General features: G+C 36.2%; 1 protein-coding gene across 1 annotated transcript in view; it reads left to right on the top strand.

Moving 5' to 3' along the window:
• LOC140012959 (uncharacterized) overlaps positions 1 to 18,141 on the top strand; it is a 36,297-nt gene that overhangs the window by 7,876 nt on the left and 10,280 nt on the right. The window contains exons 14-30 of the mRNA XM_072061685.1: positions 401 to 564; positions 943 to 1,099; positions 1,799 to 2,062; positions 2,919 to 3,110; positions 4,977 to 5,019; positions 7,746 to 7,864; positions 7,956 to 8,420; positions 9,251 to 10,024; positions 10,136 to 10,209; positions 10,326 to 10,674; positions 10,752 to 10,850; positions 10,921 to 11,076; positions 13,208 to 13,389; positions 13,528 to 14,043; positions 15,362 to 15,539; positions 15,644 to 15,780; positions 17,009 to 17,135. Coding sequence (XP_071917786.1) covers positions 401 to 564; positions 943 to 1,099; positions 1,799 to 2,062; positions 2,919 to 3,110; positions 4,977 to 5,019; positions 7,746 to 7,864; positions 7,956 to 8,420; positions 9,251 to 10,024; positions 10,136 to 10,209; positions 10,326 to 10,674; positions 10,752 to 10,850; positions 10,921 to 11,076; positions 13,208 to 13,389; positions 13,528 to 14,043; positions 15,362 to 15,539; positions 15,644 to 15,780; positions 17,009 to 17,135 — 3,996 coding nt within the window. The remainder of the gene's footprint in view (positions 1 to 400; positions 565 to 942; positions 1,100 to 1,798; positions 2,063 to 2,918; positions 3,111 to 4,976; positions 5,020 to 7,745; positions 7,865 to 7,955; positions 8,421 to 9,250; positions 10,025 to 10,135; positions 10,210 to 10,325; positions 10,675 to 10,751; positions 10,851 to 10,920; positions 11,077 to 13,207; positions 13,390 to 13,527; positions 14,044 to 15,361; positions 15,540 to 15,643; positions 15,781 to 17,008; positions 17,136 to 18,141) is intronic.

Below are 18,141 nucleotides of genomic sequence, written 5' to 3'. Positions count from 1 at the left end.
ATTTGTTAGAGAATACTGAAGTTACCGTTTATTTAAATATCATGGAAGTGAAAGTCATTGAGACATGTGAATCGTCATTAGTGGCATGTATGGGATTGAGAATTAATCATCTATGACTATTGATAATGAAAATTTTTGGAAAATTCAAATGCAATCCATAGAAATCGGAGTGGGGTATCATCTCTTTTGGAATCAAATAAAATCCTTTGGAAAAAAAAATTGAAACTGTATAATTTGTCTTTACAGCAATTATCTGATCAAAGATAGCTTTACCAAATCCAGGGAAATTCTTCATTGTTTTTTCTGAAGCTTCATTATTATTGTATGAATTTAACCTGTTTCTCTCTTGATTGTAAGTGCATGGAAATGGCATAACAACTGTCATTTTGGGTATTTGCAGATGGTACCGTTGTGTAATTTATCTTTAAGCAGCATTGGATTCAGCTTACATGGAAGACAGGACTTCTCGACCTCCTGTCTTAGCTTCTCTCTGACTGCTAGATCATACAATGACAAGTACGAAGCTTGGGAGCCTCTTATTGAACCAGTTGATGGATCATTACGGTAATCCTTTAAAACAAAATCTGCTTGTCATTTTTAAGGTGCTTTTCAGAGTTTAGGTTTCTGTCTGGGGCCCTAGCAAGAAAAAGATTGAGATCTGGCCTTTTGACAATCATGATCATTGCTTATCAGGTCTAGACACCAAGTTAGAAACTCATAATACTCGTCTAACTGAAATTACAAACAACTATTAGTTATGGACCAATCATGGACTCTCCTGTCTGATAAATCTTTGGATTCATTGCATACTTTTCACTTCCTCTTATCTTCCCTGAGAAGTAAGATGCCTCAATCACCTGATGCCGGATCTTTTGTGATGGTCAACAAGTTTCTTTCCCTGCACATGGAATATTGATATTCTAAATGGTTATTCACTGACAGGTACCAGTACAATCTCAATGCACCAGGCGCTGCTTCGCAGCTGCGTTTGACCCCCACTGGGGATCTCAATATGAATATTTCTGTGTCCAATATCAATATGATATTTCAAGCTTATGCAAGCTGGAATAGTCTTAGTCAAGTTCATGAATCGTACACGGTAATTTCTGTTGCCTCTGCAACCTACAGTAGTCATTTAGTCATTGGATGCCAATTTTCTGTTCTGGTGTGTTAACTTGAAGGCCATTTTGTACTTACAAATGAAATCTGTTCGATATATTATGACTCAACTTATTAGTAATACTTCCTGATCAACTCCCTCCAGAAATTACAATCGCACTTCAATTTGAACTTTCTATGAATAATAAATAATGTATCTGGATTTTAGCTACTTCTAATGTTGCTGTTTGTGAATAAACTTTCCTGTCTTAATTTTTTTAATTGAGCCTTTGTCTTGTTTTGGGAGAAAACTTGTTTATGGGCTTGCCTGAAATGTAATTGTTAAAAAATTCAAACTCAACAGATTGAGAGTTTGATACATGTGAACCAAAGTATACCAGAGCTTTGCTGCATGGTTTGCATAAGTATGTCAAACAAAATTGTGTTGTATGGCCTGCTTAATGTTGTTTGTTTTCATCAGTTATATTGGGGTCCTCCTATTTGGCATTTCGAAAGATGTTACATCATTTTTGAAGTTTTACTAGGTTTAGGTTGTCTTGAAAAAAAGTATGGTATGATTATCAGATGGAGCATTTTATTTCATAAACAAAACTCAAGTAGGTGTATTCCATGATGGACGAGGTTTTATGTTGTATATATTTATCGTACTTGTTTTTTCTTTTTTGGCTTTATTCAACAGGAAGCTATTTCTCCAAAAGGAGGAGCTATCATTGATATGCATCACAGAAAGAGTAACTATCTTATTCCACAAAACAAACTCGGTCAGGACATTTTTATCCGAGTTGCTGATGTCAAGGGCCTTTCCAACATCATTAAGATGCCTTCTGGAGAGAGAAAGCCATTAAAAGTGCCAGTGTCAAAGAATATGTTAGATTCTCATTTAAATGGAAATCTGTGTCAGAAGCTCACACAAATGGTGACTATCATAATTGCAGAGGCAGAGGTTGCTCTTTACTATAGCTCCATGAGATATTTTTTTCTTACACTTTTTATAAACTATGGTTCTTTACGTTAAAATTGCTTTGTAGTTTTAAAAAGTAACAATCCAATCAAAAATACACTCATTACAACATTTTCTTTTATTATCTTCCATGGTTTCTTAAAATTGCTTTGTGCTGTAGTTTGAAGCCGATTCCTTTTTCAGTACAACACCTATCCATATTCAGTAATAAGAACTAAAGCTAATCTGTTGTTCTTCTTGGTTGGGCATTGTATGGTCCAAATGTGTTGCTTTTTGCTCTGGTGAAAGACCTCTGGCTCTCCCTAGAGAGCTACACTATTGACTTGGTTATCAAGTCTCCTAAGTCCATATAAGCTCAAGATTGTTGATACATTTTAAGGCTTTACCATCGTACTCAATTGTTACATAAAAGAATCTCCAGAAGCAAAAGCCGCCTTTGAGTGGAACATAAAAATGATGATCAATTGCAGAAAATATAACAGCCTATAGAAAGTTTTTACAGCATATCATCCTCTTAAATGGGCTTTTATGTATTACTGCTCCATTTCATGCATCCTCCTTTGGTGGATTGTACTGTGTGCCATGTTACCCATAACTAAATTGAATTGGTGGATTGTAGTGTGTTAAAACAGACACATCCTTCTGTAGTACTCAGCTGAAATCTGTTTTAATGGAGTTGTTTAGAGATCTTTAAGGTGATTATGACTGGACATCTTAGCTCAAAGGGTGCAGAATTTGAACGTCTGAACAAGCTTATTTTCTATGAATTCTTAGATTTTGTTTAATTCAATGTGTCATTTTTGGTTTTGATGTTTGCTTCATGCGTGTTTAAATGCAGCTCCCAAAATTTGAAAGTTTGTCCTCCAACCAATATGCTGTTGCAGTCCATCTTATTCCAAACCAGAGCCAAGCTGGTGAATTACAACCGAATCGACAAAGTGCACGAACTTGTGGAACTGGCTCAGATAGCTCTTCTGATGTTGAAATTGTGAAGTGGAATGAAGTATTTTTCTTCAAAATTGTTTCAACGGTCGGTATATAGAAATCATATTACAGGCTCATAAATTTTTAAGTATGAATCTTTTAGCTTATGAATCGTGTTCCTATCTTCATAATTATTATTATTATTTTTTTAAACTCATAATGTTTTTATTATATTGATAAAGAAGGATGCACAAAACACAATACTATACAGTTCTATTTAAGAAACAGCACTTCTGCTGCAAAACTGTTAATTCATTCACAAGGAATAAGTTCCAGTCAATTCTGAATTCCCAGTTTGCTTTAATGCCGGGTCTCTGTTGCTTAAGATATGCTGATTATAGTTTTGCTAGGCAAAAAGCTGTATAGGGGTGTTCTGTTTTGCTTTTGGATTCTGCTATCATCTTTTTTTCAGCTGAAGAAGTTGATTCTGAGAAGCTGCCTTTAAGGTGTTTATCAAAACATTTGTTGCCTTGTCGTTTAAAAACAAAAAATCATTTCAATTTCATAAACAGCTTTTTCAGCAATCACTGTTCCATAGTTGGCTTTTAGACATCTGAAAAATACAAGAACAGGTTCCTTAATAATCTTTACATTTCTCTGTCTAGCCACAACTTCAGCCTTAGTCACTCCTCCATTTCAAATAGCTTCTTAATATTTGTCCCTCCAGAGAAAATGGCAACAGCAGCGGATGAATTATTCCTAACCAGGTCCACAAAGGAGTTCATGTGCAAAATTATGCCTTAATTACCCAGAGTCATTCTGTCATCCATACACACCTTTACATTGCTTTCTGATAAACTTGAAATTCTTATATTCCTATTCATAGCAGCAATTTTTGTTTCTGTAATTTTCTCTGAAATTACTTTAGGCAAAATTAAATAATAATAATAAAAAAATTCTTTAGGCGCGGAATTTTGTGTAATAGATTTATGGAGTCCATACTTCTAATGGAACAGGCTTGTAGTCATGTACAAAAGCTTTTTTCTATGTGATGCTTTGAGATTTGAGAATGTGGTAGCTGAAATAAGCCTTACCTTAAGATGATGACAAACAAGAGAATATATGAGTTTCACTTGCATGGGACAAACATGAAGAACCTTCCATTATAAAGCTGTAACACTTGCATGGGACAGAGTCCCATTTTGCTCTCATGGGCATTCACGTTCCATCTCAAAAGAGTGTGCACTTTTGCTTCACGTATTTCTTAGGTAAGCAAAAATGCTCAGGGAAGAGTAAATACAAAAGGAGGTTGAGGCCATAATAGTTCTTTGTATTAGCTTTTTGGATAAGGGTGTTTTTGCAGGAGGTTTCACGTAGGTTTTGGGGTATTATGTTGTTTTTTTATAATAAGTACGTTATGTATTAGGTTTTTGGATAAGTGTCTCGAATTGGGGTTGGTAGTTAATAGAACTCAACAGTTTTTTGTAATAGCTTCAAGTTGATAGTGAGTCTATCAATGATTATATCATGTGAAATACTATTCATTTTTGTGAAATTCGATTCTGAATCTCTCTCTCGTGTTAATTTTGGAACTTCTCATGTTTCTGATGATTGATGAAATAGAGGAACCTCATCAAATTAAATTTGTCCTAATTTTCAAAATTCATGTACTTGTTTGACTTGCGATAGTATTAGACTTTCAGACGTGCTTGCAATCTGACATATACTGCTTTTTCAGATATATTGTCATGGTTTTCTCTCTTTTTGTATTAGGCTTTCAGACGTGCTTGCAGTTTGGCATATACAAACTGTTTTTTCAGATATATCATCATGATTTTCTCTCTTTTGTATCTTCAACATATTTATCCTGTGGCCTTCCAGATGCTTTTCTTTTCAGATGCAAGTTTTGCAAAATCTTCTTGTTAATTTTTTGTGGCTGCCTGACAATCCTTGCTGTTGATCTATTAACCAGGATTGCTACATGGTTGAAATGATAGTGACTGAGACGGGGAAAGGTATCTTTTCTTTTTTCTTTTTGGGTGATGTTTAATGTATATTTTCCTTTAGTCTTTTTGTTGCTTTCCTTGTGAATCTTTGCTGGTTTGGCAACTTATGGATCCAAACTGTATGCATGTCTGGTGTGTACAATGTGCCTCCCCCTATACATTACTACAATTACGTAGATAAATATACAAATATAAGAGGTGGCAGATTGCCTAAGCTTTGGTAGTCCTATTTCGTGGCCAATAACCAGATATATATGCAGACATGTACACCTAGATGTACAAAAATTTATGAGGTGGCAATTGCCTAACCTCGCGTTAGTCTTATTATGTGGAAAATGAACTGAACTTACATAGATTCATTTTTGTTGGTGGATTCATTTTTTTAATATTTTATCCATTGTACAAAGTTATCCTAAGAGTGTCATCAAAATAATTAGGGTAAAATACACTAAGCCTCCCTATGTATTGGGTTGTGGTCATAAAGCCTCCTCATTGTTTAAGAACTCCCAAAGAACCCCCTTGTAGTTTGGACTAATTTGAAAAAAGAGACAGAAATCATCCAATTTGATGGAAGTGAATTATACCAGCTTGACAAGCGACTGTGATAACAATATATCAAAGATAATTTGGCAATTTTACATTTCATTTTCTTTTCTTTTATCCCTCAGTCTTCTTTTTTGTCTTTTTTCTTCTCCTCCTCTTTTTTTTTTCAATCTTTCTCCCCTTCCATCTGGAGCAGCAAAGCAGAAGCAAAGTCACCACTGGCCTTTGTTAATCTTACTTTTCTTTTTTTTTTTGTTCTTTATTTTTTTCCTTTCTCTTCCACCTACTGGTGCAGCAAACCAGAAGTAGAGATGGAGGTGTGCCACCGTTAGTTGCCGCCACCGCCTCTACCACTGCCGCTGGTTGCTACAATTTATTGTTGAAACTTCACCAAATTTTTATCCCAAACTCTATTTATTACATATATCTCATTCTGGTATCCGATTTGGCTGAAAGTGGCCAAAAAGTAGTAGAACAAGATTAAAATAAAAATGGGTTTAATCTATTTGTTTCATGAAATCACCACCAGATCTTATGATATTGGTACTAGGATGATCCTTAGGAGCCATGTAAGGATTATTTGTCACCAATTTCACATGAAAAGGCATGAAATTATATGAATTTAGATGAAATCTGAGACCCGGTGGTGCTGAAGATGACGACGAAGGTGGTGACCACAGCAGCCACAGTGACGGTGATGATGGTGACGAACAGAAGTGGCAAGGTGATGTAGGCTAGCTGAAGAAAGGAAGAAAAGGAAAAGAAAATGGAAGGGAAAGGAAAACAGAAAAAAAAAAGGAAAAAAAACAAAGACAAAGGCAATGGATTCTGAACATCATCGTCATTGGAGAAGACAACAAATTTTTAGAATTTTTTAAATGAACCTCTGAATTTTACTTTCTTCTTAAACGAACTAAGAAAGTTTTTAAAATCTTAATTAAACCCTGAATTGACTTTTAGTATAGTTTGAAAATAGGGTTAATATAGGAATTTTATATTTTTCTGTCAAATTGGACTATTTCCATTCATTGCCTGAATTAGTCCAAACCACAATGGAGTTCTTTGCAAGTTTCTAAAGAATGAGGAGGCTTTATGACTATAACCAAAACTACAAGGGGGCTTAGTGTATTTTACCCAAATAAATATGAATGCTCTCAGGCCTCTAGGAGGAAGGTCTATGAGAAATTGGTTCTGACAGGGAGAGAGTAATTATAGATGATATACAATTGAAGGTCGAAGGGATTTTACCTTTTTCTCCATAAATTCTGCATTTCCAAAATGTTTTGTTGATAATGGTTTCCTGGCTAACATTAAGGATGGTACCAAGGTGACTGGTTGAATTATTATTTGTCACCTTGTCATTTTGACTAGAAGCGTTCTGCTCAAAACAAAATATACCTCGTCATCTAATTGGCAAATGGTGAAACTTATTCTGGTGTGCTTTGTCAGTATGGAAAACTTACTGGATGGATGACAAGTAGCTAGTGCTCACTTGATTTCACAAACCATAGCCTAAGTGAAATTTCATCAAATGGTAGCTTAAAATATGCATTCATTTAGTAATGCAAGAAATAATGTCATTTTGTCTAAACCTAGAAAGAGAATTTCTTTCCAAATTTGAGATGATCCTGTTATTTTCATTGCTATGGGACTGGCTATTCCTAATGGAAATCTTTGTTTAATCCCCTTTTTTCTTGTAAATGCTTGCTTTTGTTAGTGACTTGTTACTTTATATGTGTCTTGATGGTCTTTCATGTTTTTGTTTGGATTTTTTTTATCTCCCCTTTTCTCATATAAATACCCTCATCAATGGCTTGATACTTCTTCTTGTAAAGTTTGATGATAACTTGTTCTCTAACAGTCAGGATTATCAGCTAGTTCTAATTTATTATGGTCCAACATATGTTTCTGCTTCATTCTCTAACATATGCATTATATTAAGACTGTCATTACACCAACACTGGCATTGGTATAGCGCCCAAGGCTATTCTATTATAGGTGATGTCTCGTGGGACCCTCCCAACAGCGTAGAATGATCCAAAAAGAAAGGATCGGTTTTTTCTTTCAACATCTAAATTTGACTTCCTCTTGCCTCACTGCAAAGTTCATTCCAAAAGCTCCCAATAGGCCAAGTAGCCGCTTTAACACCTTACACTTGCTTTCTAGTTAACACATGTGCTTTTACTTTGCAGGTGATGAAGTTGGTTATTTTTCATCTCCATTGGAGCAAATAGCCACATCTCAAGCCAACTACCACTTCAATAGCTTGGCTGAGCTGACTTGGCTACAGTTGTCCTCAGCAGCACCTAAGGTGTGATTAATTCTAGTTGAGCAGAAGTTTGATGACTTGGTCAATGTTTTTATATTCATATATTTGATTTCTGGCTTACATGTCTTCCCAGGTTGGTGAGACATTGAAGAAAACATTTGGAAGGATAAGATGCTCTGTGCTCTTATCACCTAAATCAGAAGTTAAATATGGAGAAAAATCATTAACTGGAGATAGAAGATCCGGGTTTATTGAGATTAGTCCAACTAGAGGAGGACCGTGGACTATAGTTAGGTTAAACTATGCAGCACCTGCTGCTTGTTGGCAGTTTGGCAATAGCCTCGTTGCCAGTGAAGTTAGTGTTAATGATAGCAACAGATATGTTATCATCAGATCCATGGTTTCAGTTCGTAATGATACTGATATTGTACTAGATTTGTGCCTGAAGCTTTCGGCTTCAAGTCAGAAGAATATGCCTGGAGAGGATGAAAAAATGGTGGTTACTAGAGAAAGAAACCAATTTGTGACAGATGAGTTTTTTGAAAATGAACAATATAACCCAGCTGTTGGTTGGGTTGAAAATCTGGATTCCCTTGAGGTAAATATCTTATTTGAGTTCTAATTTTTCTCTTTAACAATTGTTTTTCAAGTACTATTTGATTTGATTTACAAAGTGCATTGTTAAAATTTCATTAAGCAATTAGCTCGCTGTCTCTTTGGCCTCCAAGGGTATGAACTTAAACTAGAGTTAAAAGTAATTTGCCTCAGCAAAAAATCTCTGGCTCCTGCAGGGTGGGATGGAAATATACCTTTTTCTTGTAGTCTTTATCTCAAATCCATTTTTATTTATTTTCTTTTTTTTTTTGGGGGGGGAGGGGGGGGAAGAGGGGGTGGGTAATATTGATTTCAGATCAAGAACCAAAAGATCATAATGATTATGCTTAAACAAACTGTTTCACATCAGATTCATTTGTCCTAGAGTCGGCAATATAGGAAACCTCACCTTCCAAATGAAACCCAAAGAGTTTATAGAGCATAAAGGTTAATTATAGTAAGAATATGCTGCTGAAGCAGCAGGAATAATTTCCACTATCCATTTGAGACATTTAAAATGATGTTTTCACTGGTCAAATCATACAGCCATCAGATTTTCAGTATACTATAGTGTTTATTTGGGTGAACTTGCAATTTGCTTTATAAATTCTCTGCTTTTGTAGTTTGGATTTTTTTTCTCAATGAGATAGTCAGAGCATAAGCTTGATAATCAAGTCCTGAATTTCTGAATGTATATTGTGCTGCTGATAATTCGTAAACATATTAGAGTCGTAACTTTCTATCTTTTTCTTTTGTATTGTCAAACTAGAATGATTTTTTGTTGGACTCTAAATTGAAGTCCTGGGGTGAATATTAACATCCAAAGTTATACAGGGAGCACTGGGAGACGAGTTGCCATCAGGCTGGGAATGGATTGATGAATGGCATGTTGATAAAAGTTCTGTCCAAACAGCTGATGGATGGGTTTATGCTCCAGATTTTCAGCATCTGAAGTGGCCCGAGTCATACAATCCACTTAAGTCTGTCAATTATGCTAGGCAAAGGAGATGGATTAGGCATAGAAAGCGCATATCAGGGGATTTTATGTCACAAATATCTGTTGGTATCATTAGACCTGGTGAAGTTGTTTCAGTTCCCCTTTCTGGCCTGACACAGTCTGCATCCTATATACTGCAATTGAGGCCTTTGGATATCGAAAACTCAAGAGATTATGCTTGGAGTTCTGTAATGGATAGGCCTAGTCAATTAAAGGATGTTGGTACGCCAAAAGAAAATACTGAAATTTGTGTCTCAACTCTCAAAGAGACAGAGAAACTCTTGCATTGCCCTGAGATTAGTGGAACCTCGTTTAATGGTTCACACAGTATCTGGTTTTGTTTGAAGATACTAGGAACAGAGATTGCAAAGGACAAGAACTCTTATCCTATAAAAGACTGGAGCATTGTGGTCAAGTCACCTGTATCTATCACCAACTATCTGCCTCTTTCAGCTGAATTTTCTGTTCTGGAGATGCAAAGCAGTGGTCATTGTCTTAACTGTTATAGAGGAGTATTTAAACCTGGAGAGACTGTAAAGATATATAATGTTGACATAAGAAATCCTTTGTACTTATCATTGCTTCCACAAAAAGGATGGCTACCCATGCAAGTTGGTTGCTTCTGCCCCCTTATTTTTATTACTAATTTTCTGCCCAGTGCATAATTAATGTCTCACTGACAAGGTATATGTTTTCTCTGACTAATCACTGTGTCTTTGCAGGAGGCTGTCCTAATATCTCATCCTAGCAGGGAACCTTCAAAAACTATTAGCTTAAGAAGTTCACTTTCTGGAAGGTTTGAGTTTGTGCTCAGCCATCGTTGTGCAATGATTAACCCTTCCTTTTCTGTATCTGCAAGAAATTTCAATTGCTTATTCTTGATTCTTGATCTCTCATGTGATTTTGGTGCAGGACTGTTCAACTCATTCTTGAACAAAATGATACCGAAGAAGGGCTTGTGCAGTCTAAGGTCATTAAAGTTTATTCGCCTTGTTGGCTTGCCATTGCCAGATGCCCTCCACTAACATTTAGGCTGGTAAACTTTGGGGGCAAAAGTCCATCAAGAAAGATACCTTTTCCTTTTAAGTCAAAAAAGAGCAGTGAAGTGATCCTTGAGGAAATCACTGACGAGGAACTATGTGAAGGTCATACAATTGCTTCTGCATTGAATTTCAAATTGTTGGGACTCTCGGCATCAGCAAGTCAATCTGGAGAAGAGCATTTCGGGCCGGTCAAGGACCTTTCTCCCCTCAATGACATGGTAGATTATATTGATTGTGGTTACTTTTTTGCCTTTAAGTTGACGACCGTTTCACCTTTTTCCTTCTTCATTTGTAGGATGGATCTGTGGACCTGTGTGCTTACAATAGCGACGGCAATTGTATGCGGCTGTTTATATCTTCAAAACCTTGCACCTTCCTGTCTATCCCAACAAAGGTTACTCAAAACTTCCACACATCTGATCTAAGCATTGTTGTTTTCTGGAATTTACCATTTCTTTTGGCAGGTCATCTTCATTCGTCCCTATATAACATTCACAAACAGACTTGGTCAAAACATATTCATCAAGTTAAGCAGTGAAGATGAACCAAAGATTTTGCATGCAACGGATGAAAGAGTATCATTTGTATATCGTGAAGCTGGTCGACCAATGGAACTTCAGGTAGGTGAATATCTTTTAGATTGGATCTGACATGTTCAATGATATCTTGATTCATGATTTTCCTCCATCACTTGCAAGAAATTCTGGTTGCTTGTTTGCTTGTTGAGATCTAATCAAGAAATTAGTACAGCATTTGCTTTCATCAATATATACTAAGAAGTAAAGAATAAAAATTGTGTATTCTCCATCGATATGCATGCACTTCCACTCCCGGAGAGAGAGAGAGAGAGAGAGAGAGAGAGAGAGAGAGAGAGAGAGATTTTATATTGATTTCAACTGCTTTTATTATCAAATGAAAGGTTCTTACTGTAAGATTTTCGGGGAACATTTATTAGTTCGCTTAGATCTGATATTTTATTACATGCTGAAGATCTACAAACTCTTAAAGTAATTTATCTTCTCAAAAGCTGTATCAGCTTGCTCGTAGTTGCATTTACTTGGTGTTATATGCCGATCCTTAATAATCTGCACTCTGTAGAATACTATGGTAATCAGTTTGCTCATAATGGGATTTATTTGGCTTGTTATATGCCTATCTTTGATAATCTGCACTTATGCAAAGCATATGGTAATATAGCTAAGTGTTTGCAAGCTTATGTATTTACTTGCATATTGTTTATTTAAACAAGGGAAATTTGCCAAATTGGTCCCTAACATTTGCCAAAAAAACTTTTTTAATCCCTAACATTTAAAATTAGCCAGAATTGTCCCTAACATTTAAATTATGATCCATTTTGGTCCTAATGCTCGTATTTGCTCATTTCTCCGACTGAAAATAACACGCCTCTCTCACGTGGGCATATTTTCAAGGGCAAGATCGAAAAACTCACTTCATTTCCGGTTGAGTAAAGCCATTTTTCCTTCATATTTCCCCATTGAAAATGTGAAGAAGAAGCTGACATATTAAACACATTGGTAAAAAATAAAATTTATTACATAACTCTTAGTTCGGGGCAGGAGAGGGGAAAGAGGGCGGCGCTGTTGCTGCAGCTGGTAATATGAGTCAGGCTCAATTAAAGCCCTAGGAGGCAGAGGCAAGTCTAGCCAAGGCTCCAAAGCTTGGATTTTTGATGACAGTGGCAGTATTGGTGGTTAGATAGAGCCTTATGAGGTGATAAGGGGGGCAGCAGGTTGATTGAGAAGATGGGGCCAAATGAAGTTGGACAATTGGTTAAAGAAGCAAGGGCTGGGTCAATTGCATGCTAGTGGGGGCGGAATGAGAATTGCTACTGGAGAGGGAGAGGGGAGGGAGGAAGATGAGGATAGTGGTGTGGGAAGTGATGCGGCAGGGCTAGAGGTGGTGGGAGGTGAGGGGGGTAGCAGCTGCCGATGCTGGTGGTTATTTTATGCTGGCAATGGAGAAAGCTTTGAACTTTGACTCTACTACTGACCTGGCAAGTGTGACATATTTGGTACTTGGATCAACAAGTACTTGGATCAAAATGTCAGTTTCTTCTTCACATTTTCTTGCAATTTTTCCTCCATTACACAGCCATCCAGTTGCAGCCGGGTTTTTCCTCTTCAATTTCGTTCTTTTAGTGAGGCAATTAGGACACAAATGGGGAAATATGAAGATAAGATGGCTTTACTCAACTAGAAATGAAGTGTGTTTTCCGGTTTTGCCGTTGAAAATATACCCACGTGAGAGAGGCGTGCTATTTTCAGTCGGAGAAATGAGCAAATACGAGCATTGGGACCAAAATGGGTCATAATTTAAATGTTAGGGACAATTCTGGCTGATTTTAAATGTTAGGGACTAAAAAAGTTTTTTGACAAATGTTAGGGACCAATTTGACAAATTTCCCTTTAAACAAATAGGAAAATCAAGCAGTATATGAGTGTGCAAGGCTTGATTATGCATGTGGTACTTACTGCATATTCATGTACTCAATTATGTCTAGAATTTCACGAGGAAGTGAGATGAGGCACGAAAAACATTAACAAATTAGATTGTGGATAATTTTCTATATATGGATAAAGTACTAATTAAGGCACACTGCCTTTGATTTTTCCTTAGTTGCAATGGTAGTCATTTTCTTGTCGATATTAAATCTCTCTTCATTTCATCTCTTTTGCCATATCTTTTGCTTCACAGCTGACATATTATATATATCGCATGTCTGTTGGATAGGTAAGATTAGATGATACAAACTGGTCGTTTCCTTTTCAAGTAGCAGAGGAGGACACCATCTCTCTGGTGATGAGGAAAGGTGACGGTACATGTAGATTTCTGAGAACTGAAATCCGTGGTTATGAGGAGGGATCTCGTTTTATTGTTGTATTTCGCTGTGGGTCACTGAATGGTCCTATAAGGTACCTATTTAGTTGTGAAAATTTTGTAATTTTAACGAAATCTGCTAGTTGATTACCTCAAGCAGCTTCATTCTGTTTTATTTTAAATTCATACTTTTTATTTGTCTCAGATTAGTTCTGATGCTTTTTCATTTTCAGGGTCGAGAATAGAACAAGGAGGAAGATGATGAGAATCCATCAATCTGGATTTGGTGATGATGCATGGATTCAGTTATGCCCTCTTTCAACCTCTAATTTCTCTTGGGAGAATCCATATGGTGAAAAGTTTATTGATGCGGAGATTCAGGAGGGAAATAGTACTACAGTTCGCAAATTTAACTTAGAAAAGTCAGGTTTAAACACTGAAGGTGACGGATTAGGCCTGCTTTTCCATGTTTTAGATCTGGGAGATCTTAAAGTTGCTAGGTTTTTAGATGAGATGACTTTATCACTCTCAAGGGAGGGGAGCAGGTCTGCAATTCATGTGGAGAGTCTTGGAAATTCTCACATAGAGAGCAATATGCAGGACCATGCATCTCCTTTAGAACTTATAGTTGAGATGCAAGCTGTTGGAGTTTCTGTTGTTGATCATACACCAAAAGAACTCTCCTACTTGTACTTGGAGCGAGTTTTCATATCTTATTCAACTGGTTATGATGGTGGGACCACAAGCAGGTTCAGATATTTTCATACTTTTGTTTGTTTATATAAACTTTACTTGTTTTTTGTCAAATTGTTGCTTTGAAGGAAATTTAAGATTTCTAACTAAATCCATGCTCAGGTTGATATGCTGCTTTGCTGAACAGCCGCATATATACTATGCCACTATGATTATTCGTTAAATTGTTAATAGTGGACTGTGTATCATGTGTAATGGCTGCTTAGTTGCTACTTCCCTACTCATGTATGTGTTGGTTTATCAGCGAGAGTTCTTTCTTTCTAGTACTAGGCAATTATACTTCATTAATTTTGGGAAAATCATCCAAAACGTCCCTCACATTTTGCCAAATAAATTTTTTTTGCCCTTCACTTTTAAAATGGTAACTTTATGTCCCTTGTAAAATCGAGTCAGTAAAATATAGTCCCAACCTAGGTCTTCGGCCACCTTTTACCCTAAATCCATCACGTGGCCTATACACGGTCATTTTTGTAGAGGCAAAAAGGTTAGATCCCATTTGTAGTTAAATAAATGACCGGATTTATATTTATTTTTGTCCCTAAAAGAGTAGTATACTGAATAATAATCATTTTTCCCTGAAAAGTGAGATTTGACTAAATCCATATTCATTTTCGCAACTAAAAAGTGAGATCTGACCTTTTTGTACATGGAAAATGATTGCATGTGGGTCACATGATGATTTTAGGCTAAAATGTAATCGGAAACTTAGGTTAGAACCAAATTTTGTAAGGGACACAAAGTTAATATTTTAAAAGTGAAGGACGTAAAAATTCATTTGATTAAATGTGAGGGACGTTTTAAACGATTTTCCATTAATTTTCATTCCCCATTTTAAGCTATAAGACTTTCAAGTATCTAATTGAAATGGTTAAGATTGGCAATCTGCCTAAATCCTAATGTTTAAACCTAAGTAGTAAATTGTAATTCAATAAAATCTGACGGGAAAAACTGAGAGTGACCTTTAATTTAGATAGTTTGCTTATATCTTTTTGGAATTTAGAGCAATATATTTACATATTTCTGTGTGATAGAATTTTTAGACACTTTTCTGTACATGACTGCAATTATATCACTAATTGCAAATTTGAAACTCAAAAGAAAAAATTCTATTTAGTAAGGGAATGGCCTTGATTTGTGCATATATAAATTGAAAATCCCTTTTCCTCTACCCGCCTTTTTTTTTTTAACTAACCATCCCATTCAGATATCAATGTGTCTTGTGATCAGGTGTATAACTTTCTTTGATATTAATATCCTTTGATGAGTAAAATTCTGTTAACAAATTAAGCTGACCTTCTTCCTCATCTGTGCCAGGTTCAAACTCATATTGGGTTATTTGCAGCTCGACAATCAGCTCCCGCTGACATTGATGCCTGTACTGCTTGCACCTGAGCAAACCAGTGATGCAAGCCATCCAGTGTTCAAAATGACTGTGACTGTCAGCAATAAAAGTCAGAACGGAATTCAGATCTATCCATATGTCTATATACGGGTAATATATCCTTATCAACCTGGAAACTCTTCAACCACATAAATTTGCTTCTGTAAGAGGCTACACAATCCAGGAGCTAACTAAACCTTTTGCTTATGTGATAGGTAACTGACAAGTGTTGGAGGCTTAACATTCATGAACCTATTATTTGGGCATATATAGGTTTCTACAGTAGTCTGCAACTGGATCGTGTTAATCAGAGTTCCAGTGTTACCCAAGTAGATCCTGAAATACGTATAGAGTAAGTATCTTACTTTCTATGATCCTTCTTGTTCCTTCATGAGACCTCACAGCTCTTTTGCTCTCATGGAATTTAACGTCATATGTAACAATTATTCTCCAATTTAAGAGATAAAGAAACCAAGGATAAGCTTTTCGTATCGAATAGTTGGTGTATGTGTGATTTGTATATATGATGGCTAGTGTCCCTTTGCCATGCACAGTGTATCTCCTGGTTTCCTGTGAAGAGGTGCTTTTATGTCTTATATTTGTTGCTTTTAGTGGAATAATAACAAGTACCTCTTTGGTTCATCATATTTGGTAAACATTCTTTAATTAAAAAAAAGCTCAATTTAATTAGTTAGGAAGTTATTAAGGGTCAAAAGTATTATACCTTCCCTGATGAATGTAAAGAAAGCACTAGCGCGAGAGCAGCGAAAAAATAGAGACCTCTTCTCTGCAGCTTTGGGATAAGTTTAATCGTGCTCTTCATGTAGCTAGGAATAAGTTTAATCGTGTTCTTCATATAGCTTTTGGTGAGACCGGAAACTTTTATGCTAGCAGTTATTGACAAACATCTGTCCTTAATCTTAAGGACTTGTGATTCCTCAATTGAACGATCTTACATTTTTTATAAGTAAAAGGCAGATGAATGAAGGATTAACCATTTTTCTTTTCCTCCTCCAACTTCAAATAGTACTTTTGCAGGGTTAATCTGCCCAAAGTCCACTAAGTGGTATAGCGGCATTAAAGAAAAGACACTAAAAGATTCTTTGGGCTTTCTGCCTTTCTCTTCTTTTCTTTCCTAGGCAGAAGGGGAAAAATGTGGCTTAAGTAACTTTGCTCTTTCTTGTAAACTCTGCTTTTTGGAGGTTTCCAAATTAGGTAATGGTTGGTCATAGATGAACTTTATGGCTTCCAAAGAACTTTTGGATGCGGTGGTAAGCCACTGTTGTATTAGATTAGGCATAAGTCTTGGGTTCAATCCTCCCTGCCCACTGTTTGTTGCACCAAGTGAGAAGAAGTTGAGCCAAACTTGATTGGTGTTTGACAACTTAAATGAATGTTCACTCTCATTTCTTACAGATTAAGCATTTTGATGTTGTTAGGACATGACAACATTCTTTTTTTGCATTCTCTTGATCAGTTCATACCTTGTTTCTCAATTGCAGCACCATGTTTTTGTGTCAAGAAAGTTTTTAGTAAATGATATTGATGCAACGTGCCAACGTCCTTTGACATTTTTGCAGCCTTATTGACATTTCAGAAGTAAGACTGAAGGTGTCTTTGGAAACTAGTCCTGCCGAAAGACCACCAGGAGTTCTTGGTGTGTGGAGTCCCATACTTACAGCTGTTGGAAATGCATTCAAAATTCAGGTCAGTTGTTTCATTTTCAACTGGTATGTGATTTTTTTTTCTTTTTTTGGTGAGCATGATATGTGAATTTATTTTCCTAGAAATATATGAGCTACTCCTTCCATTCGGAAGTCTTCTGTGTGTGTACCTTTCACCTATCGATTCCCTTCTTCTTCTCCTTTCTTTTCATGTGACTTTTGGTGGACTTACGAATTGGTATACATAAAGTGAGAGAGTGTATGACACTCAATGCAGTTGATTTCCTATACCTCATTCACTGGACAATATACACTGATGCAGCTATCGAACAGCTCTGTTCATATGTGTATATGTTTGTATAGATTACTTGTATGTTCCTTGAGATGTTAATGAGTTGAACAGCATTCATAATGTCAACCTCAAGCTGGTATTTATCAATTGCTTCCAGAACCATTAGGTGATGAGTTAGTAAATTTGATATTTTTTGGATCTTTTTTTTTTTGTTTTTTGGGTGGGAAAGAAATGCTGCAACATAAAACTCTTCATACTCTTCATCTGTTTCACCACCGAATCATATCTGATGCATATGTGTATTGTATATCATCTCATGCATGTTCATCTGTAGTTATATGGGGTATTCTAAAATATTCCGTTTTCATAGTCAATAATCTTCTGTCTCTTTCTGGCCAACCAACTTTACAATCTTGGTTGCTTACCAATTTCCTAAGTTATTCTGTTTGTCACAGTGGTAAGGTCCCTGGTTCATTCTTGTGCATTTTATGGTGGGCAATTATGTTCACCGTCATTTTTTTTATTCTTGTATCATCTTGTTATCATTTCCATCTTTTTAATCTTTTGTCTCAATTTTTTTTTTCCTCGTGTGTTCATTACTTGTCTCTTTTCCCTCTTCCTCCCTGAAATGCTAATCCTATGCAGCCACCGCCCAAGGAAGGGACAGAGAATAAATAAGAAGTAAAAACAATTAAGGAATGATCTGACAAAAATTTGCCACACAGAATGTGTATAACTTAAATTAGAATGCATCAGA

Source organism: Coffea arabica, chromosome 8e (genome assembly GCF_036785885.1).
Source record: "Coffea arabica cultivar ET-39 chromosome 8e, Coffea Arabica ET-39 HiFi, whole genome shotgun sequence".
Classification (NCBI taxonomy): Eukaryota; Viridiplantae; Streptophyta; class Magnoliopsida; order Gentianales; family Rubiaceae; genus Coffea; species Coffea arabica.
This window is presented reverse-complemented; position numbering and strand designations above follow the sequence as displayed.